Raw genomic sequence first — 20509 nt, 5'->3', positions numbered from 1 at the left:
TTGAAAGACCTAGTGTTGGTAACCAGTCGGGCATACAACTCTCTGCATTGGTGGAATCCACACAACCTTTGCAAGGGCCGACCGTTCCAGGAGCCTGTGCCACAGATTATTCTGACAACGAACGCATCTCTCCAGGGATGGGGAGCTCATGTACTCCACTACACAGTGCAGGGACTATGGACAACGCAGCAACAGAAGATGCACATCAACTACCTAGAACTGATGGCAATCTTCATGGCGATGAAGGCATTCAAGGTACATCTGTGCAACAAAGTCGTGTTGATCCGGACGGACAACATGACAGCCATGTACTATATTCAAAAGCAGGGAGGTACACACTCTCCACAGTTGTCTCATCTGGCTCAGAGCATGTGGAAGTGGGCCATTCAGAGGAACATCTTCCTCATGGCAGAACACCTCCTGGGCAAGGACAATCAGACGGCGGATCTGCTCAGCACGTACAGCCACCAAATGCACGAGTGGGAGATACATCCATCAGTACTCCGCCCGTACTTCCAGCAGTGGGGTCATCCAGAGATAGACCTGTTCGCCACACGGGAAAACGCAAAATGCCAAAGCTTTGCCGCCAGGTTCCCTCACCCACAGTCGCAGGGCAATGCGATATGGATGAACTGGTCAGGCAGATTTGCGTACGCTTTTCCCCCAGCACCTCTCATACCGCTGGTGGCACGAAAGCTAAAGCAACACTCGATGACACTCATCCTGGTTGCTCCAACGTGGGCACGCCAACCATGGTACACCACGTTTCTAGAACTCTCCGTGGTACCGCATCAAAGGCTGCACCTCACACCCAGACTTTTGACGCAGAGCCATGGCGACATTCAGCACCCAGATCCGCAACAGCTCAACCTGGCGATCTGGCACCTGAGGTCTTAGAATTTGGCTACCTTAACTTGCCTCCCGACTGCATGGATATCATACGGGAGGCAAGGAAGCCCACCACCAGAGCTTGCTATGCAGCGAAATGGAAGCGGTTTGTCATTTACTGTGCAGAACACAACATCAACCCGCTAGATGCATCTACTCACAACATCATTTGCTATTTGTTACATCTTTACAAATGCAATCTAGCATATGCTTCCATTCGGATACACTTCTCCGCCATAGCGGCTTATCTCCAAAACAGGCAGCATCTCTCAGTTTTCAGAGTGCCTGCCATTAAAGCCTTTCTAGAAGGACTGAAACGGGTCATTCCTCCCAGAACCCCGCCAGCTCCTGTATGGAACCTTAATGTGGTCCTCACCAGACTGATGGGTCCACCTTTTGAGCCACTGCATTCATGCGAGATTCAGTTCTTAACATGGAAAGTGGCTTTCCTAATAGCCATTACGTCACTGCGACGTGTTAGTGAGCTACAGGCGCACACCGTACAAGAGCCATTCATACAGATTCACTCAAACAGGGTGGTGCTGCGCACTAACCCTAAATTTCTTCCTAAGGTGGTTTCACAGTTCCATGTCAATCAGACTATTGAACTGCCTCTGTTCTTTCAAAACCCAGAGACATTTGTAGAGCAGCCACATGGTCTACCCCACACACATTTACTAAACACTACTGTGTAGATGTGCACTCCAAGCAGCTGTAGGGCAGGCTGTTCTAAAAACACTTTTTCAAACGTCTGCAGCTGGCACAGGCGGCCGCCGCTAATAGAGGGACTTCTATATATTCTATGCTATAGATATGAATTCAGCAGCCCACATGCCTCGAACTGAATATGCTACTTACCAGTATGCATCTGCTCTTGGCATGTAGGGCTGTTGACATTCATATCGCCCGCCCTCCTCCCCGGCGCCTGTAGCGGCTGCAGAATTTACACTTACTCTTAGCATGGCCATCGCTCACACTGTTACACTCAATCTTCGCCACAATGGCTAAAAACAATCTGGGGATGGAGTCGATGCCCATGCGCACTGTAGTCCAGGGGAGGAGCCACCTATCTCGTGATACTTCGAAGACTCTTCCAGGACAACAATGTGCAATCATCCGGACCCAACACTAGGCGGCGATCTATGCTATAGATATGAATGTCAGCAGCCCTACATGCCAAGAACAGATGCATACTGGTAAGTAGCATATTCATTCTAGTTTTTTTCTGACTTCTGTCAGAAAATACTTCTATTATTTGTCAAAACTCTTTTACTTCGACGTCTTTTTGGTGTTGGAGTATTCCTCTACTGTTTTTCAGAGAGTTGAGCATTATTTTTCAGTCCGAAATGCCCTCTTTTTGACCCCAGCTGCTGTTCAAGAGAACTTTGAAGGACAGTGACAGGATTCGCCTCTGTGGGCTGGCTGAGAAGAGAAAATCTCCTAGAGGCAGGTCTCCGATGAAGAAGAGGAAAGAGAGAGCCACCACTCCATCTAGAAGTAAGGTACCAGTGTGCTCTCCATCGGCGTCTGGTTCGATGCCTCAAATCCCTTCATCTGCAACAAAAACGTCGACGAGAAGCCCATCGATGGTGGGCTCGGCGTCGAGAGAACATCGGTTGTCGACGAAGAACACAGGTACGTCGGATCCTCCGCCGTCAACCTGGCGACGATCGGCGTCCAGGAGTCGCTCTCCGTTGGTGCGGGCTCACCGAACGTCTAGAAGCAGATCTCAGTCAACACTGTCTTTTCGACATCGAGGCAGGCTCCCTGTCGCAGGGTCACCGGCGATAGGCGTCGAAGCAGACGTCTCCGTTGCCGTCAACCAGGAGGTGGTCAACGTCGAGACGCACCTCTTTACCTGAGGCTAGGCAATCATTGCCTCAGTCGTCATTCAATCGGCATTCGACGTTGAAGGCTCGATTCTCACAGATGGCGAGGGATTAGACGTCGAGACCAAGAGAGATATACCAAACGTCGTTCGACGTTGAGACGGTCTCCATCGATGGCGAGAAGTGCCCCGATCTCGGCTCCACTGACTTCTAGGAGATGGTCAGTCTCGAGAGAAAGATCGACGTCGAGAAGGATCACTCAGTCTACCTGTTCATCGTTGAGGTCTCCTGCATGCTCAACGTCGAAGGCGAGGTCTATGGGCTCCAGACATTCGACATCACACCATACGACGTCGAAGCACACTGAAAAATCGACGTCTAGGAGAGGATCAGGTTCTAGGGACTCACCAGTGATGGTGACACAGAGCCGGTCGACGTCTAGACACTCCCCATCGATGTCACATCGCTCATCAAGACGCAGATCACGCTCCAGAAGCCGCAGAGAGTCCTCTCGTTCTATTCGGAGCTCGTCACAGACAATTGCGTCATCACGCAGTGCTTTTGTTCATTTGCAGGAGCCTATAAGATCACCGCCAAGAGGTTCTCCAAGGGGAGAGCGATCTCCTTCTATCCATCTCTCTCCCAGATGGCTTCAACCTCTCCATTATTGGCAGGCAGGGCCCACAGGTCACGCTCAGCGGCCTACAGACTATTCCAATCCGCTGCACAGATCACAATTGCAACGTCTCATGCGGGAAGTGGACAGGTCACCCTTCACTCGGACCAGAGAACACCGAGGCAGATCCCTTGAACGCAGGTCGACTCAAAGGCGTCGCAAGAGGTGGCGTACACCATCTAGGTCTTCCTCTTTGACACCCTCATCCAAAAGGGATTACTCCCCTTCCCTGACGGATAGTCTTCCTTCCAGAGTGTCGCCTATTGATGATGTGAACACCTTTCATGATGTTCTCACCAAAGGAGCTCTAAAGCTAGACATCACCATGTCAGCTCCTCCCACAACCATGTCCATCATTCTCGAGACCCTTCATCAAAGGTCTGTGGCTAGGCCATTGCTTCCTTTGGTCCCTGGTATCTTCGAGCCGGTAATGGATATCTTCCTCGCTCCATCAACGGCTAAAGCAGCTCCAGCTCGGATTCTAAAAAAGTATAAACCAGCTGCATCAGATCCTCTTTTCCTCAAATCGGATCCACCTCCGGACTCTGTCATTATTGCAGCAGCAAAAAAAGACGCACACAGTTGCATCTTCCTCCTGCGTTCCTCCCGATAAAGAGAGTAGAGCGCAAGATTCTTGGGGACGGAAGGCTTGTGGCTCTGCAGCGTCTTCTCTTCAAGTGTCCAACACTGTGGCTCTGCTGGGCCGTTATGGCAGGTCCTTATGGGATTCACTGGAGCGTTTCAAGGAAAAACTTTCAAAGGAGGATCAACAGGACATCTCTGAGATCCTACAGGAAGGTGTTTTGGTGGCCAACCAGGTGATCAGCGCTGCAGCAGAGGGTGTGTCTCTGGCTGCTCATTCTTATGCACATGGCATATGTGCACGAAGATCTTCCTAGTTGCACCTCACAGCGTTAAAACCAGCGGCACAACAGCGCATCCTGAATCTCCTGTTTTCTGGCACTTCACTGTTTGGTGCACACACAGACGAAGAAATGGCCAGGATAAAAAGCTGAGTTGGACACCTTAAAGGCTGTGGGCCTGGAAAAGAAAAAGGAGTTTAGGAGGCGATGTAGGCACTACAATCGGAAAAATTACAAACAGAGTGTTCAAACATCTCAATGGTCGCAAAACAAACAGGGCAAGTCTCAGTACCAAGACCGTCATTCCTCGAGAGGAAGAGGAGGACCTCAACAGCAGTCCTCCTCTGCAACAAAAACTCCAGGGAAGCAATGAGTTTCTGCTTCGTCTAGCACCCTCCAGTGGGAGGAAGTATCTCAAGTTACATTCAAGAGTGGCGCAACATAACCAAAGATCAGTGGGTACTGAATATAATTTAAAAAAATGGGTACACACTATGGTTTTGTGCGTCCACAAGAGACATTCCTCCGGTAAACTCTCGTCACCTACATTTGGGAACTCCTGCGTCAGGAAGTGTTGACCCTTCTCGAGAAACTAGCAATAGAAGAGGTCCCTACACAGAGAGGAAAGGGAGTTTACTCAAGCATTCAAGAGTGGCGCAACATAACCAAAGATCAGTGGGTACTGAATATAATTTAAAAAAATGGGTACACACTATGGTTTTGTGCGTCCACAAGAGACATTCCTCCGGTAAACTCTCGTCACCTACATTTGGGAACTCCTGCGTCAGGAAGTGTTGACCCTTCTCGAGAAACTAGCAATAGAAGAGGTCCCTACACAGAGAGGAAAGGGAGTTTACTCAAGATACTTCCTTGTTCAGAAAAAATACCAGCCGAACAAGTTCAGACCAATTCTAGATCTACTTTCTCTGAACAAGTTCATAAAAAAGGAGAAGTTTTGAATGTTGGTGCTCCATCAAATATTCGCACATCTGAAGAAAGGCGATTGGATGTGTTCGGTGGACCTCCAAGATGTGTACTTCCACATTCCAATCACAACATGACATTGCAAGTTCTTGCGGTTCATGGTGGGAACAAAACATTACCAGTTCAAGGTCTTTCCTTCTGCCTAAAATCAGCTCCGAGGGTATTCACTAAAAGCATGGCAGTGGTAGCGGCAGCATTACATCGCCAGGGCCTGTTCGTGTATCCATACCTGGACGACTGGCTGTTGAAGGGATCATCTCCTCGAATGGTGCAGGAACACCTTCACATCTGCCTGGATCTCCTTCAACGTTTAGACCTGCATGTCAACCTGGACAAATCGGTTCTTCAGCCGACCCACTCACTTCACTATCTTGGGCGCCAACCTAAACTCCGACCTCGGAAAAGTGTTTCCTTCGGAGGAGAGATTGTCATCCATGAGAGACGAAGGCAATATCATCCTTCGAGCTCATCAGCCATCAGTAAGACAGGTGGCTTCTATGCTGGGTCGATGGCCTCTTGCATTTTTCTCATACCCAACACCAGATTGAGGATGAGACCGTTACAGCAAGATCTCGAGGACAAATGGAATCAATCCTCAGGTCAGTGGAACGACCGGATTCTCCTCGCTCCCACAACAAAGTCGTCCATTCTCGGATGGCTGCAACCACAGAACCTTCTGGTGGGACTCCCTTTTCATCAACCTCTGCCACAATCCCTGATCATGGATGCATCACTTCAGGGTTGGGGAGCGCACCTGAGTCATCTGCAAACTCAAGGCAGATGGACCAACAGAGAGCAGACGTATCACATCAATATGCGGACGGGTCATTTAGCCCTCAAGGCTTTTCAGCCATCAATTCAGTCTGGATCGATCCTAGTACAAACGGACAATACAACCACCATGTATTACTTGAACAAACAAGGTGGAACACGCTCTTGCCCTCTGTCTCAAATCCCAGGCGATTTGGCACTGGCTGCTAGCCAGGAACCTATCAATCATGGCAGTGCATCTGCTGGGAGAGAAGAACGTGCGAGCAGAGGCCTCAGTCGTCACTTCGAAGAGCAAGAAGACTGGATGCTCAAAGACGAAGTGGTGGCGGACATCTTTCATCAATGGGGTAATCCTTTCATCGACCTCTTTGCAGACGATCAACACAGAAAATGCTACACCTTCGCATCCAGGTTTTACTGACCAGGAATGAGGGGGAATGCTCTTTTGACAGACTGGTCAGGGACGTTTGCATACACCTTAACACCCCTCCCTCTCATTCCGAAGGTTGTGGCCAAACTTCTCCTATCCAGAATGACGATGATCCTCATAGAACCGGATTGGCCTCGCCAATGGTGGTATCCGGACCTGTTGCAACTATCGATTCGCCCGCATCAGAGACTTACGTGCAGGCCGGACCTTCCCACCAAAATAGGAGGGAAGATTCTGCACCCCAGCCTTCCCTCGCTCAGTTTCGCAGCATGGCTCCTGAAGTGCAGCAATACGGACATTTGAACCTCCCTCAGGACTGCATGGACATTTTGAGGGAGTCGGGGACCTTCCACAAGAACCTCATACTCTTAAGTGGTAAAGGTTTTACTTGTGGTGTATCCCTAATGGTTGGAGTCCAGTAAACGTGCAAGAAGAAGTACTCTTGCCGTATCTACTCTACTTTGCCAAATCTGGTTTGAAGTATTCATTCATAAAAGTACATTTGGCGGCTATCACTTCTTATCGTAAATCACCTAACCAACCTTCTTTCTTTCAACTTAAGGTGGTCAAGGACTTCCTACAGTGGTTGAAGGTTAATCCTCCTGTTCGAACTCCTTCTCCTCCTTGGGAGTTGAATCTAGTCTTATTCAAATTGATGGGTCCTCCTTTTGAAACCATTCATAAGGCCACATTACAACACCTTACTTGGAAAGTAGCCTTTTTAGTGGCAATTAGATCAGCACGCAGAGTGAGTGAAATACAAGAACTCTGTTCTAAGGAACCCTATACGGTTTTCCACCATATTAGGGTGGTCATGCAAACTCACCCTTCCTTCCTGCCCAAGGTTGTGTCTGAGTTCCATGTTAATCAGTCAATTTCTCTAACCTCTTTCTTTCCCAATCCTACTACACCAGCGTAAAGGTCTCTTCATTCGCTAGACCTAAAGAAGGTTCTCAAATTCTATTTGGAGGCAACAAAATCCATTAGAAAGGCTGAACAATTGTTTGTAAACTACAGCTCTGTTAGAACAGGCTTCCCAGCTTCTAAAAGATCCATTTCAAGATGGATAGTATCATGTATATAGTTGTCCTATCAAATAGCGAATAAGCCTCTGTTTGCCTCCCATAAAGCTCACTCTACTAGGAGTAAGGAAGCAACGGTTGCATTCCTACACAATGTACCGATGGCCGAGATTTGCAAGGCTGCAACTTGGAAATCGGTCCATACGTTTACCAGACATTACTGTCTGGATTCTGACTCCAGGGCAGATACCCGAGTGGGCCAGGCCTCCTTGAGGAATCTGTTCCAATGCTAACCTATTGGAGTCTGTATATGCCTTATGGCTGCTATGAGCAGATAGGCTTGCTATTCTATTCATGTGCGTATGACTATTGATTAGGATCCCTTGGAAGAGAAGGATAAATTACTTTCCTGTAATCCTAGTCCTCTTCCAGGGGTATCCTCATCAAAGTCGTAAGCAACCCACCCGCCTCCCCGGGCAAGTGAATATGATGCATACATCTCTTTGTAAAATGGTCTGCGGGTATCCGCAAAGAACAACTGACCTGTCACCCCTGAGGCATGATGGGAAGCTAGGGGTCATGGCTACCTTAAAGACACGGTGCCAGTTTATTCTGAGTGTTTCTGTGGGTTAGCTTTTCAGCTTACTACACTTATGTTTCTACAATGCAGTCTATGTGCTGACAATGTTTTTTCATTCTTGCTTGCAGGATTGTGATTTCTGCTGTATATTAAGGCAGATTTCAAATATCATCTCTCTCCCTGCTTTATTGGTATATATATATATATATATATATTTTTTTTTTTCTCCACATATATATGATGTGTTTCCAGGGTCGCGCACATAGGTGGGAATATTCATGTGCTTATGACTTTGATGAGGACACCCGTGGAAGAGAACTAGGATTACAGGTAAGTAACTTATCCTTAGGGTTCATGGCACACAGCGGAAACAATTGTGTATTTTTAGGGAAAGAGCACTGGTACTGGGGTCCTGGTTAGCAGGGACCCAGTACACTACATTCAAAGTTGCATTAAATACCAAGCAAGTGCGTGGGGTAGGGGTACTGCAACAAGAACTCCGCTCCCTACAATTCACTCTCGGTTCATTAATTTCTAACCCCTTCTAAGATCTATACTAATAATATGCATTATCAGTTTGATGATCTTCCTAAAACAATCATCATTGTTTCACTGTTAATGGAATGTATATCTTTTCAATAATTCCCATCAATCAGTATATTGTCAAGGTTGCTCTTAATTTGCATTTGTTGCTTAATTGTGATTGGAAAAAAGAACATTAGTTTTAATGCAAAACCTTTTGTATGTATCCTATATTGGATCTTCGTTCTTTTGTAATTTAATGGCTGTTTTATTGTTTCTTAGATGTATTCAGAATATTTTTATACTTTGTTTAATCAATTCTCTATTTTTAAGAGAACATTCTAACATGGTATGCCATCCCAATGGACCAAGCATGGTTCCCTACTGAATGTACTTTCAAGTTGTTGCACAGTGGACTATTCCGGGGATTCTCTCACAATGGAGTTGTTTATAACAATAATCCCACAGTATATTGTGATTTATGTGTCGCATCATTTGCTAGTAAACTTTTCTTTAAAAAATGATAATCTTTATCACTATTTCAGTGTACATGGGCTTCTGTTTAAGATATTTTTCTGTACTGCTAATAAATGGGACTTAGTGGACAATTGTACCAAGAGAATTTCTTTTCCCCTAAATGGTCAATTTAGGATTATAGGATGACTATGGTCAAGAATGCAGAACAAGTTTAGATTGTCTCTACACCTTGTACATCAAATTTCATTTAGCATTGCTACTGTGATCACCCAGTGATAAACAGAGATTGAAGCTGTTAGAGAAGACACCTGAACATTTTAACATGGTTCACATGCGATTCAAATCATTCATGATATTCAAAGAGAAAAGATTGCATTTGTAAACACAATTCTTCTTTGACATTTGTAATCATTAAGTCAGTCAGGTGACCTCTGTCATTGGTAAAAATCTAGAACGTTTACCGTTTTGCTGCATTTAAGGTTGGCTTTATTTCTTTGCCTTGTTTCTTTTGACCAGCTTCTTTAGGTCGCTGGTGTTATAGTGCTTGTGTTCTTAACCTCTCCAGGCTCTTCCTTTCTCGTGGATCTGATGTCACTGTAAAAAATAAGGAAGGAGAGACCCCGTTGGAGTGCAGCACTCTGAATTCCGAGGTGTGGGAGACCCTACATATGAGCAAAACTCTGAAAGAAGCATCCTACAATAAGCCTGCACAGGTGGAAAAAGTTGTGAACAGGTATATTTGCGATATTGAGGAAACATACATTAAGGAATGCTTATAATTCAAGCCTGACAAAATTATAGTAAAACTATTAGAAAACTTCATTCTTCAAATGAAAACTGTTATGACCTTAGCATAATTAATGAGAAATATATCTGGATTAACCATCTGTAACTTAAAGTGTTATTAGAATTACTGAAGGAAAGCAAGAACAGCAGGGTTTTGCGACCAGAGCTTAAAGTAAAACACTTTTTGTTTTCTCATTTGTTTCCTACAGTTCCTTGAGATCTTGCCTATTATCTTACTTCCATTCCCACAATTTAATTATTGTGCATAATCCATTTCACCATGCTCACTTCCTAATAAATCTCACAGATTAGGATTTTGAACTGAATTTTGTTTAAAGGAAATAGTCTTTTTTAATAATCTTGGGCCTGTGGGTATTACAAATAATAGAAAGAGGTTTGACCCTACCCTTCCATCTTGCTTTTACATAGGTCCCTTTTCCCCACAGACCCTTTTGTTGGATTCTCCAATAGGAGATAGAAGATGTAGGGTTAGTCCCTGAGCTAAAAATAAGGCAGGAGTGTTATTCAGTACTTCCCAGTTACCTAGAAATCTTTCCTGTGCAAGACAAAATTCAAGATCCTATCCCTGGCCCATGTTCTTCTGGCTCTGTTACGATCTCCCTGGACACTTACGGGCCTCAGCAGGTGGTAGATAGAGGAGCACCTGTCACAAATTACCTTTTTTGCTCCTCTACAAGTGACCACAGTGGTGAAGGATTCATCCAATCTACAGTTGAGTGAAGTAGAGTGGAGTTGTCATGTGATGGGGCTCGGATTAAGAGGATTTTGTTCTCCAGAAAAGCAGGTTCTTCACATCAATCTGCTCAAACTGCAAGCAGTCCTCCTAACCTTGAAAGATTTACTCGCTTCCCTTTGCGGCCGTTCTTTCCAGATCTTGCTGGACAATATGACAGTGATGGCATTGTAGTGTGTCAACAAGCGACGGGGTTGTCTCCCCTTCTCTCTCTCTCTCTCTCTCTCTCTCTCTCTCTCTCTCTCTCTCTCTCTCTCTCTCTCTCTCTCTCTCTCTGGAAGCTTTGAGGCCCTAGGCATGGGTGTTCTGCTATGGAAGCTGCCTAAAACTGTCTGGTTCTCTGAACACCAGGGGCAAACATCTGAGTCAGCATCAGCTTGCTGTAGGAAGCTGACTTTTTATGTAGTGTTGCCAAGGTGAGGGCAGACCATGCAAATTGTCCAGAAGACCCTTTTGTGGTTTACAGTGCTTACTTTAATAATCCAGAGAGCTCTATTCGTGGTAGTTTGGTCTAGCAGCTTAAGCTTATCACAGAGGAGTGCCAAGCATTTGTCGTACACGCAGTACAAAAATCATTCATACACTCAATAAGAAATCTGAGACTCATTTTTTTTTTTTATAAAGTAGATTTTTATATGATTTTAGACACCAAGAACTTCAGAATAACTTAAGTACTTTCAGAGTTGATCAAATTTAAAAGAAAAAGTACATTTCTCAAAAAAAGTTTTGACGGTATGAGCCTTGAACGTGGTAATGTTAACCTATAGGAGGAAAAATATACACAGCAAACAAATACTTGCATTCAGAGTTCGGGGGTGCCCTTTTAAGCTTAATGTGCTAGAGGACCATGGTCCAGAGAACTACCAGGAGTTTCGGGTTACCTTCCCTGGGGTAACCAGGTGCAGAGGTGCTTATTTGGATGGTAGCCTTGAGCGCTACACCGTAGAAGTCAATGGGGACTTAAAACAAAGGCTGCATAGAGGGGCAAGTCTGGGTGAACCCAAAGGGGTTTTCAGGACGTGAGGACCCCTATGCTAAAGGGACGCCGTCAGGAGTGGTGGTCCGGGCTGTGGGGCTAGGGTGCAGAGGGTCTTGGCTGGCCGACAACTGGAATTCAAGTGTTTTTTTATTGATCAGTTATGCAGAGGGAAAGAAAACAAAACCGCTGACCCATTCTGGTTGTGGATTGCGTTTGTCCTAAAGTCCTTTGACATGTAGGAAGACTTCTAAGGTGATGGTGTCTGGGCTGGACTTTGAACAAGCCTTGGCTGGTGCTAGTGCCCTTTACTCAGGGTAATGGTGCAAGGGGGCTCCTGGAAGGTCTAGCATCTCGAAACTCAACAGATATTGGACTGACCACCTAGAACCACAAATACCTCTCTTACTCTCTTGGTGGGTTCGATGCCCAACACAGTAAACCGCACAAATATGGTAGGTGCCTGCAGATGCAGGAAGATGTCTCCTCCACCCCAAGGGAGATAACTGTTTGATGAGGTGCTGGGCAGTCCTCCAAGTGTTGTGGATGATGCTCAGCCACAGGACGAGTTGGGTCTTTGCAGTTGTCAGGGAGCAAGCAGCCAGGCAGCGTTTGGCACCAATTTCAGTGTAGGTCCTTAGTTCCTGTAGTGTTGTCTTTTCTTTTGTCTTCTTCTGATACCAGGAAGTCGAATCTGTTGGCATGGTGGCGGAAGACCCTTAAATACTAATTTTAGGGGGTTTATGGGTGTGCATGGTAGTAGACAACAGGCTAACTACCAGTGGGGTTTACTACATCCCCTATATGACCACTTCCTGTGGGGGGTGAGCATAACCCTGACCCAGAAGTATCCATTTCACTAAAAACCAAGATGGTGAAACCTTTCTTTGACTGTCTGCTCAAGGTAGCCCACCTTAGAGGTGTGACTTTCATGTGAGTGAAACACGCTGCCTAAATATCAAGCCTTTTTGGGATCCCGGTTTTTACTCTGGTACCACCCTTGAATTGGGAAGAGTCTCCGGCCCACCCTTCTGAACAGGTGTTTAAGGACCTTTAGAAGTCTCTTTTTGTTTGTGTTGTTCTCTTTCCCCTGGGAGGTAGCAGTTTCCCTTTCTTTTGGTCACCACTACCATGGGTATTTCTGGATACCCTTGCTTTGACCCAATGGTCAGCCTTCTTCTCCAACGCTTGAGGAGAGGCTAACACTATGTCCACCAGGTACTGATGCACTTTTTCAGTTACATAATTACTCAACAGAATCACCTCAATCGCCAAATTATAGAGCCCATCGTAGTCTTGCACAATACTGCCTTTCAGCCAGCCACCTAGTGTTTTGACATAGAAGTCAACAAAGTCTACCCTAGATTAACTTGGGTTTTGTAAGTCTCCCTGCACTTAAAGCCTTACTCTTCAGTTGTGAAACAAAAGCACTCAATCAGAGTACCCTTCATGAGGTTCAAAGACTCAGCTTCTTACTCATCAAATGTCAGAAGTCTGTCCCTGCACTTTCCTAAGAATAACTCCCACAGTAGAGCGCTCCAGTGTCGCTGGTGTAACTTTCTCATTTTACAAGCCCTCTCAAAGGCTGTAAACCATTTAGTAATGTATTCACCCTCAGCAGATTTGGGGACAACCCCTTTGGGGATTTTGGGATCAAAGTTCTTCTCCTCCTCCCTATTTATTTTGTTGCTGCACCTCTCACGGGTGCTTGGCCCATCTCAGAAGTTTCTCTTTCCATAGCCAGGATTTTGGCTTCAAGGGCTGCTCTTTTGGCTAGTCTTACAAGATATATATGTACCTCGTCTAGTTCTTCTATGTTTGTGTGCATTGAATAGCCTGACCTACCCCCAGAAGCGGAAGGTACAGGGATAGGATAGATTTTGCTTTTGTACCTCGTCCTCTCTAGTAAGGCTAGGAGGGCTACCCCCTTGGGAACTGACTACAGTCCCATTATCACTGGAAGTCTCCTCCTCAGAGGTGACAGGACCTTTTGCCGACTAGGCTGCATCAAAGTCTGCCAGAGCCTGCTGGAGCTTTGCCTCTGTAGTGTTTGAGCCAGTAGCAATTTTAATGGCTTTACAGACAATCCTTAACTGCTGCATACCAAGCTGCAGATATGGGCTGAGGTTGAGTTCCGGCACTGTATCCTCTGGGCCAGACATGTTTAGTATAGTTTGGACATTTTTAGAAAATCTTGCAAAATATTCTAACAGACTTTTAAAGGCCTAACTGACTATTACTCTTTTTACATTTCTAATGCAGTGGAATGGGGAACTTAAAACAAGGCGCTAGCAGCTCCAATTAGAGAATGTAGCAACAATTAAAAAACCGACAATTTCAAAACAAAAATGTTTTAATTGGTGTCAATTATGGATTTCTAAGTGGAATTACCTATTGACCAAGTGGTATCAGCATATGCAAGTCTTATATACCACCTTTAATCCACCAAATGTAGGAACCTGACTTTTAGTGTTGCCAATTTAAGCGCACGCCATGCAAAATGTCCAGAAGACACATATGGGATTATTAGAGTAAGCCCTTTAAAGCACAAGTGCTCTATTTGTGATAGTGTGGTCAAGCAGCTTAGGTTTATAATAGAAGAGTGTTAAGCATTTGTCGTACACACACAGTCAATAAATGATTTACACACTCCATAAATACAATACCAATTTATAAAAATAAAGTCGATATTTATATAAATTTAGATACCAAGATCTTTACAATAACTTTAGTACTTTCGGAGTTAATGGATTTTAAAAGAAAACAGGAAAATGCTTGAGTAACGGTTTTGGAAGTATGAGCCTCAAACGCAGTAATGTTATCCTATGGATGGAAAAAACATACACAGCAAACTGATACTTGCAGTCGGCGTTGTGGAGTGCCCTTTTGGACCAGAGGTGCTAGGGGGGCAAGGTCCAAAGAATCACTGGCAGTTTTGGGTTACCTGCCCTGGGTTTTCCAGGTGCAGAGGTGCTAGTCGTGATAGTAGCCTTCAGTGCTACTCTGTAGAAGTAAATGGTGACCTGAAACACAGGCTGCAAGTAGGGACTTGGGGGCAAGTACGGGTGAGTGAGCCCAAAGAGGGCTCGGGTCGTGAGGACGTCTACGCCAAGGAGGCGCAGTCAGGAGCCACAGACCGGGCTGTGGAGCTCGGTGCAAAGGGTCTTGTCTGGCTGGCCACTGGAGTTCGAGGCTCTCCCGGTTTGTCAGGGGGTTCTGCAGAGAGAGAAAAAACAGCAGGGCCACTCTGGTTGTGGATCTGGTCTGTCCTGAAGTCCCCTGAGGTGCTGGAAGAGTTCCAAAGCAGTGGTGTCTGGGCTGGTGCAAGTACCCCGGTACTCAGGGTATTAGTGCAGGGGGGTCTTCTGAAGTGTCTAGTGTCTCTAACTTAACAGAGAGTCTAGGCTGACCTACTAAAGTCACAAAAGCCTCCTCCTGAAGTGTTGCTCCCTCAATGGGCCCGATGGCCAGCAACACGGTGGACCGGACAGATGTGGCTGGGGCCTGAACATGCAAAGGGATGGCTCCTCCACCCCAAAGGAGATAACTGAATATCGAAGTGCTGGGCAGTCCTGCAAATTTTGGGGATGATGCACAGCCACAGGACGAGTCAGGTCTTTGCAATTTTCAAGGAGCAAGCAGTCAGGCAGGGGTTGGCGCCAATGTCAGTACAGGTTCTTAGTTCTTGCGGTGACTTCTCTTCTGTGGTAGTCTTCAGTTCCCAGGAAGTCGAATCTGTTGGTGTGGTGTTGGGGACCCCTAACTACTTCATTTAAGGGAGTTTAGGGGAGTATATGGTAGTAGCCAATGGGCTAACTACCATTGGCGTTACTACTCCTCCTATATGACCACTTCCTGTAGGAAGTGGACATAATCCTGACACACTATTTCACCCAAAAGCAAGATAGTGGAACCCTTTTTTGGCTGTTCACTTAAGGGAGCCCACCTTAGGTGTGTGACTAGCCAGTGAGTGAAACATGCTGCCTGAATATCTAATTTCCAAGTGGGCCCAAAGGCCAGGAGTCTCATTCCCCAGATCTGACGGGAAGCCAAAATCGCATATCAAAGGCAGCAGAAGCTTTGAAGCCTCTGGCCTGGATATGCTAAATCACAAGCTATCCTGCTGGAGGAGGTGGGACACTAATGCAGCAGGCATTGTTTCTGTACCACTGAGAGCGCAGGCTTGCTGTTGCAGGGGTCAGACTCGTCTGTGGTAGCAGGCTCGAATATACCATTCAGCCAACACGTAAGAAGACCAGTAGGCTTACAGGGGGCACCTCTAAGGTGCCCTCTGGGTGCATGTCTTCATAAAGCTGATACTGGCATCAGTACGCATTTATTAAGATGAGGTGTTTGATACCAAGCACAATTATTTTCAGTGAAGTCATTTTGTGGCTGGGTAACTCGTAATGACCAGTGCCTGATACATACCTTTAAAATGGCTTCTTGACCACTTGCAATGCCTAGCTTGGCAGTTCGAGCTGGACTGTTCCCATGAGCCACATGGTCAAGACTGATTTGCATACGACCAGGTCTAAACTGGGGTGGCATGGTGAGAAAAAGAAAGATGGATTTAACCCCAGTCTCCTGACTGGGGGTAAATGTTTTGATTTGCTCTGCATTCTGTCCATCAATTGTGTGTCTTTAACTTTGAAACTAGGCATCACAACTGCACATCTGCTCATGCACATGTGCCCTCACATGTACTATAATGCACCCTGCTTTAGGGCTCTACAGGCCTGATGTAGGGGCGACTTACATATAGGACATGGAGTGTAATTTGGCATTGCACACAGGGAGCAAGCACTGTCATATTTTCGGAATAGTTCGCACCATTTTGTGCATCTTGCAATGGCAGTCTGCATGCAGTTTGTGTGTAGGTCCTTTAGGGTGATATAATACGTGCTGCAGCCTTTAAAGACTCTTTAGTACCCATGGCCTGGGCACCATTTATTACGACTTACACAGGTGCTACAGTTTTTGCCTATGGGGTTTCAATTAACATGTGTATCACTGTGGGGAAAGAGCACTGGAAACTGGGTTCTGGTTAGCAGGGACCCAGTGCACTTCCAATTAAAACCATCAGTACCAGTTAGCAAACATTGGGGGTGACTATGTCTAAAAGAGGCACTTTACTACACTTGCTGATAACAAGTGGTCTGGAACATCTTTTCCTGGTGAGGCACTTCTCTTGTGATTTGTTTGCCGCGTGTGATAATATGCGCTACCCAGAGTACTGTACCCTTCAAAATCTGTTGCAGAGAGCCCTGGGGGATGGCTTTTGGTTGAGGTGGAATATTACACTTCACTTTGTATTTCCTCTCATACCCTTAATTCTGACCAAGATTTAACAGGACAGGCCCAAGTCATTCCGATCGGCAATTAGGGTGTAGTCCATAGACCTTATGAAACTCTCCCTGTATCCACCCCTTCATCTTCCTTTCTGGCTGGACCTCCTTGCCTTTTCAGAGCGAGAAGTTCTGCACCTGAACCAACCAAGCCACCATCTTCATGCCTGGAGATTGAGAAGGGACATTTAAGCTCCTTCCACTTACCAATGGAGGTGGTCTACATCATATTGTTAACTAATTGCTTCTCCATGACGTCCATCTATTCAGGGAGATGAAATTGTTTTCTTGCATTATGTGCGGAGGAAAATGAGAATCTGCTAAAAACACATCTGTCAGATGTAGTTCACTTTGCCCTATGTCTAAGGTTGTGCAGTGGACATGGTCAAGGGTTACATTACATACGGAGGAATCCCTCTATCTGTGGGATCCAGGAATACATTTTAAATGCTGAAAACATGTTGCCAACATTTTCCTTTTTGAAAATTGTGCAGAAATATATATAACACCACCACTCGAGATGTGAAAAGTAAAAAAAGCAGGGAAGTGTAGCAGTAACTTATTTAAGGTTTTCATTAGTTTCATTCTGCCACTGCCCCAACATTAATTGGCCAGGAAGTTTGGTTGTCTTTTTACACTCACTGAAGGATACTTTCAGGTGTCACATTGGATACAGAAACTTTAAAGCAGTACTCCTGCTTCTTGGTTGGTGGTATATCCGATGTCAGTTTCTTTCATTCCGCACCTTCAGATGTGGATTTGGAGCAACTCCTTTTTTTTTTTTTTGCACTCTTTTTTTCAAAATGACTACACAGTATACAACAGGGTTTAAGCTGTGTGTGAACTGTCTCAAACTGATATCTTTGGTGGACCTTCTTGAATTATGCTTATGGTGCCTTGGGTCGGAGCACGATTCCAGGGCCTGCAACTTCTGGGCTCAGATAATTCTAAAGGCCATAGTGGACCTCGAGGCAAAATTGTATGCTGCTAAACATCAGAAGAGTCCGTGCCATGACAGGTCGAAAGGAAGGTCCCATTTCAGCTCTCTCAGTTGTTCCCTCAGCTGATCCTTGCTGCAGTCAAAGTCTTCGGGTAAGTCAAAGAAGGAGCACAAAAACCCCAAGTAGGAATCTGCCCCTTCCTGGCACTCTTTAACTCAAGCGTGAAGGCTTCAACGTGTCACCCAGTCTTGCACCTGATGTCCATTGAAGCTGATCCAGTGTTTGACCCTGATTTATCTCAAGTTTTTCGGGTTTGCAGCGAGCAGAGGCCTTCATGGAGGACGTGCTGAGCATTTTCATCACTTTACTGGTTATCTCTGGTGCACCTCAGAACCTCAAGGATTTGCAGGGGATCCAGTAGTGCTTCCGACGGCGGGTCTGCTGTGTGCTGTTTGTTGTAGACCACCACCACCAAAGTGCGGCCAACATGAAATCCTTCAGGTTCTGAATCCTTACAGATACCACAAGGTAGGGCTCAAGCCTTAAAAAATCTTTTTTACATTAACTTGGAGTATGACAATCTTCATGAGGGAGATGATTATGTCCCCCAATATGAATAGGAAAACTGGTATGAAGAGCTCTAATACTCCAGTGGTGTGGATACTTCTCCCGATACCTCCCTCATGTCTCCTCCTGGTCCTGCTACTCAGGAACCCGCCTTAGTCATGTGAAGGGCGTCAAAAGTATTATACCTACAACTTCATCTATGGAGGTGAAGATTAATGTTCTGAGAGAGGTACTCCAGCATGCTTAAGCCCCTATAGAACCTCTATTGCCATTTTTTAAGGCCCATAGGTATATCCTTTTTTGGCACTTGGGTGAAACTCTCTGGGCAGGTCACTCATCATCAGGTGACCCAGCATTTCTTACTCAAAATCCTGTGCCAGAGAATATGGTGGTATAGGATTCCACAGCAAAGTTTATCCCAACGCCTTCCCTTTCACTCAACCTAATCGTGAGTCATAGAGAATAGAAATATTTGACAAGTGTATTTTTCAGCTGAGCCTTGGTCTGTGCTCAGTAAACTCCAGCTGTCTTCTAAGCAGCTAGTTCCTCGGCCTACAAGACTGTGTCCCAAGTTGTATCTGCAGTTCTGGATGACCTGCGAGTGTCCCTAATGCAAGCTATCCAGGATGGCCGCAACACAGAAAATGTAATGAGGTGCTATGGCTTGGGCTTGAACTGACTGCCTATGTCAGGTGCCATGCCTGGATGAATTCTACAGGGTTTTCTGGAAATGTCCAAGCATCCCTAATGGACATGCCATTTGATGGCTCTTGCCTCTTTGGTGATAGGGTGGATTTGGCCCCAGAATGGTTTAAATCAAGCAGGGCCACAGCTTTTTTCTTTTTCTTTATGCTCAGACAGTTCCACCTTCAATTTATCCCTCCCCGTGGCATTGGTTGCTGTTTTAATTTTGACCACCGCCAGACCCCTCCACCAGCTCTACATTCATTTCCGTCCTTTTATAGCCATGTCCGTGATTCATTAGGACAACACCCAGGGCAGCAGGGACACTTTGCACCTCAGTCCCCCACTCCTACTTCAGTCGCAAAACTGCTTTGCAGTGTCCCTGATGGCAGACAGCCACCCTGTCAGAGGCGGGATTCATTGTTTCTTTCAGGCGATTGGGTCCTAGAAATTCTATCAACTATTCATTCCCATTTCTGTCCACCCGGCTGCACCTTCCACCACCATCAATGTGTCTGTCACACAACCATTTGTCCATCATGCAGCAGGATGTGCAGCCACTTTTGGTCAAAGGAGTGTTCCGGCCTCAGAGGTGGGAACTAGGCGTTATTCCCACTACTTCCTTGTGCCGAAGAAGGACTGAACCTTTTGTCCTGTTTTAGGTCTCCAGTCTCTCAGTGCATTTCAGTAGAAGGGCAAGCTCAAGATGGGCACTGTAGCTCAGGGTCTGCCTGTCCTAGACCCGAGGACTGAAAGGTGGCATTGGACCTGCAGGATGCTTATTAACAAATCCTCGTTGTGCAGGCTCACAGGTGCTACCCGCGCTTCACAGTAGGCCAGTAGTATTTTCAGTTTACTTCCTTTTGGCTTCACAAGTGCCCCTAGGTGTTAACGAAAGTGATGTTAGTGGTCACAGTACACCTTCCGAGGCTGGAGTTTCACCACCCCTGCAACTGATAATGGTGTCTACATGGCAATTTCCTTTTTTTATTGTCTGGCATGACAGTGTGCCTGTCTCCAGGTCATTTTTGACCAACAGAAGAGGAGCTGATAAAAGCACTGCGGAAAGAGGTGCTTTAGCTCCACCCACATTTTGATTCTGAAAAATACAGCATTTGCGTAGGTAGAAGTTTTGTGCTCCCACTGAAAAGGAGTGCTTGAAATGCACTTTTTGCCTCGTCAATAAGTGGATGCTCGGTACAGCACAATTTATTCGGTTATGGCGATAAGGCAATGGACAAGGCTCTAGGCCTAACATTTATTTCGAAAATCATGTATAAAAGCCAATAGGTATTAAAAGGTGGATTGTTATTGCACTGTGTTAAAGCCTCTGGAGAATTATGTTGTTACTTGGAATCACGCGGATTGGTTGTCTTTTTACACTCACTGAAGGATACTTTCAGGTGTCACA

General features: G+C 45.8%; 1 protein-coding gene across 10 annotated transcripts in view; it reads left to right on the top strand.

The window, feature by feature from the left end:
• EHMT1 (euchromatic histone lysine methyltransferase 1) overlaps positions 1–20509 on the top strand; it is a 984283-nt gene that overhangs the window by 761195 nt on the left and 202579 nt on the right. For 9 of the 10 annotated variants that reach the window (XM_078642016.1, XM_078642009.1, XM_078642017.1 and 6 more), the window contains one exon: positions 9608–9775. The exons of the other annotated variant lie outside the window; for it this stretch is intronic. In XM_078642016.1, the coding sequence (XP_078498142.1) occupies positions 9608–9775 (168 nt within the window). The remainder of the gene's footprint in view (positions 1–9607; positions 9776–20509) is intronic. 10 annotated transcript variants of the gene reach the window in all.

The sequence above is a fragment of the Lissotriton helveticus genome, chromosome 5_1 (genome assembly GCF_964261635.1).
Source record: "Lissotriton helveticus chromosome 5_1, aLisHel1.1, whole genome shotgun sequence".
NCBI classification, from domain to species: Eukaryota; Metazoa; Chordata; class Amphibia; order Caudata; family Salamandridae; genus Lissotriton; species Lissotriton helveticus.
This window is presented reverse-complemented; position numbering and strand designations above follow the sequence as displayed.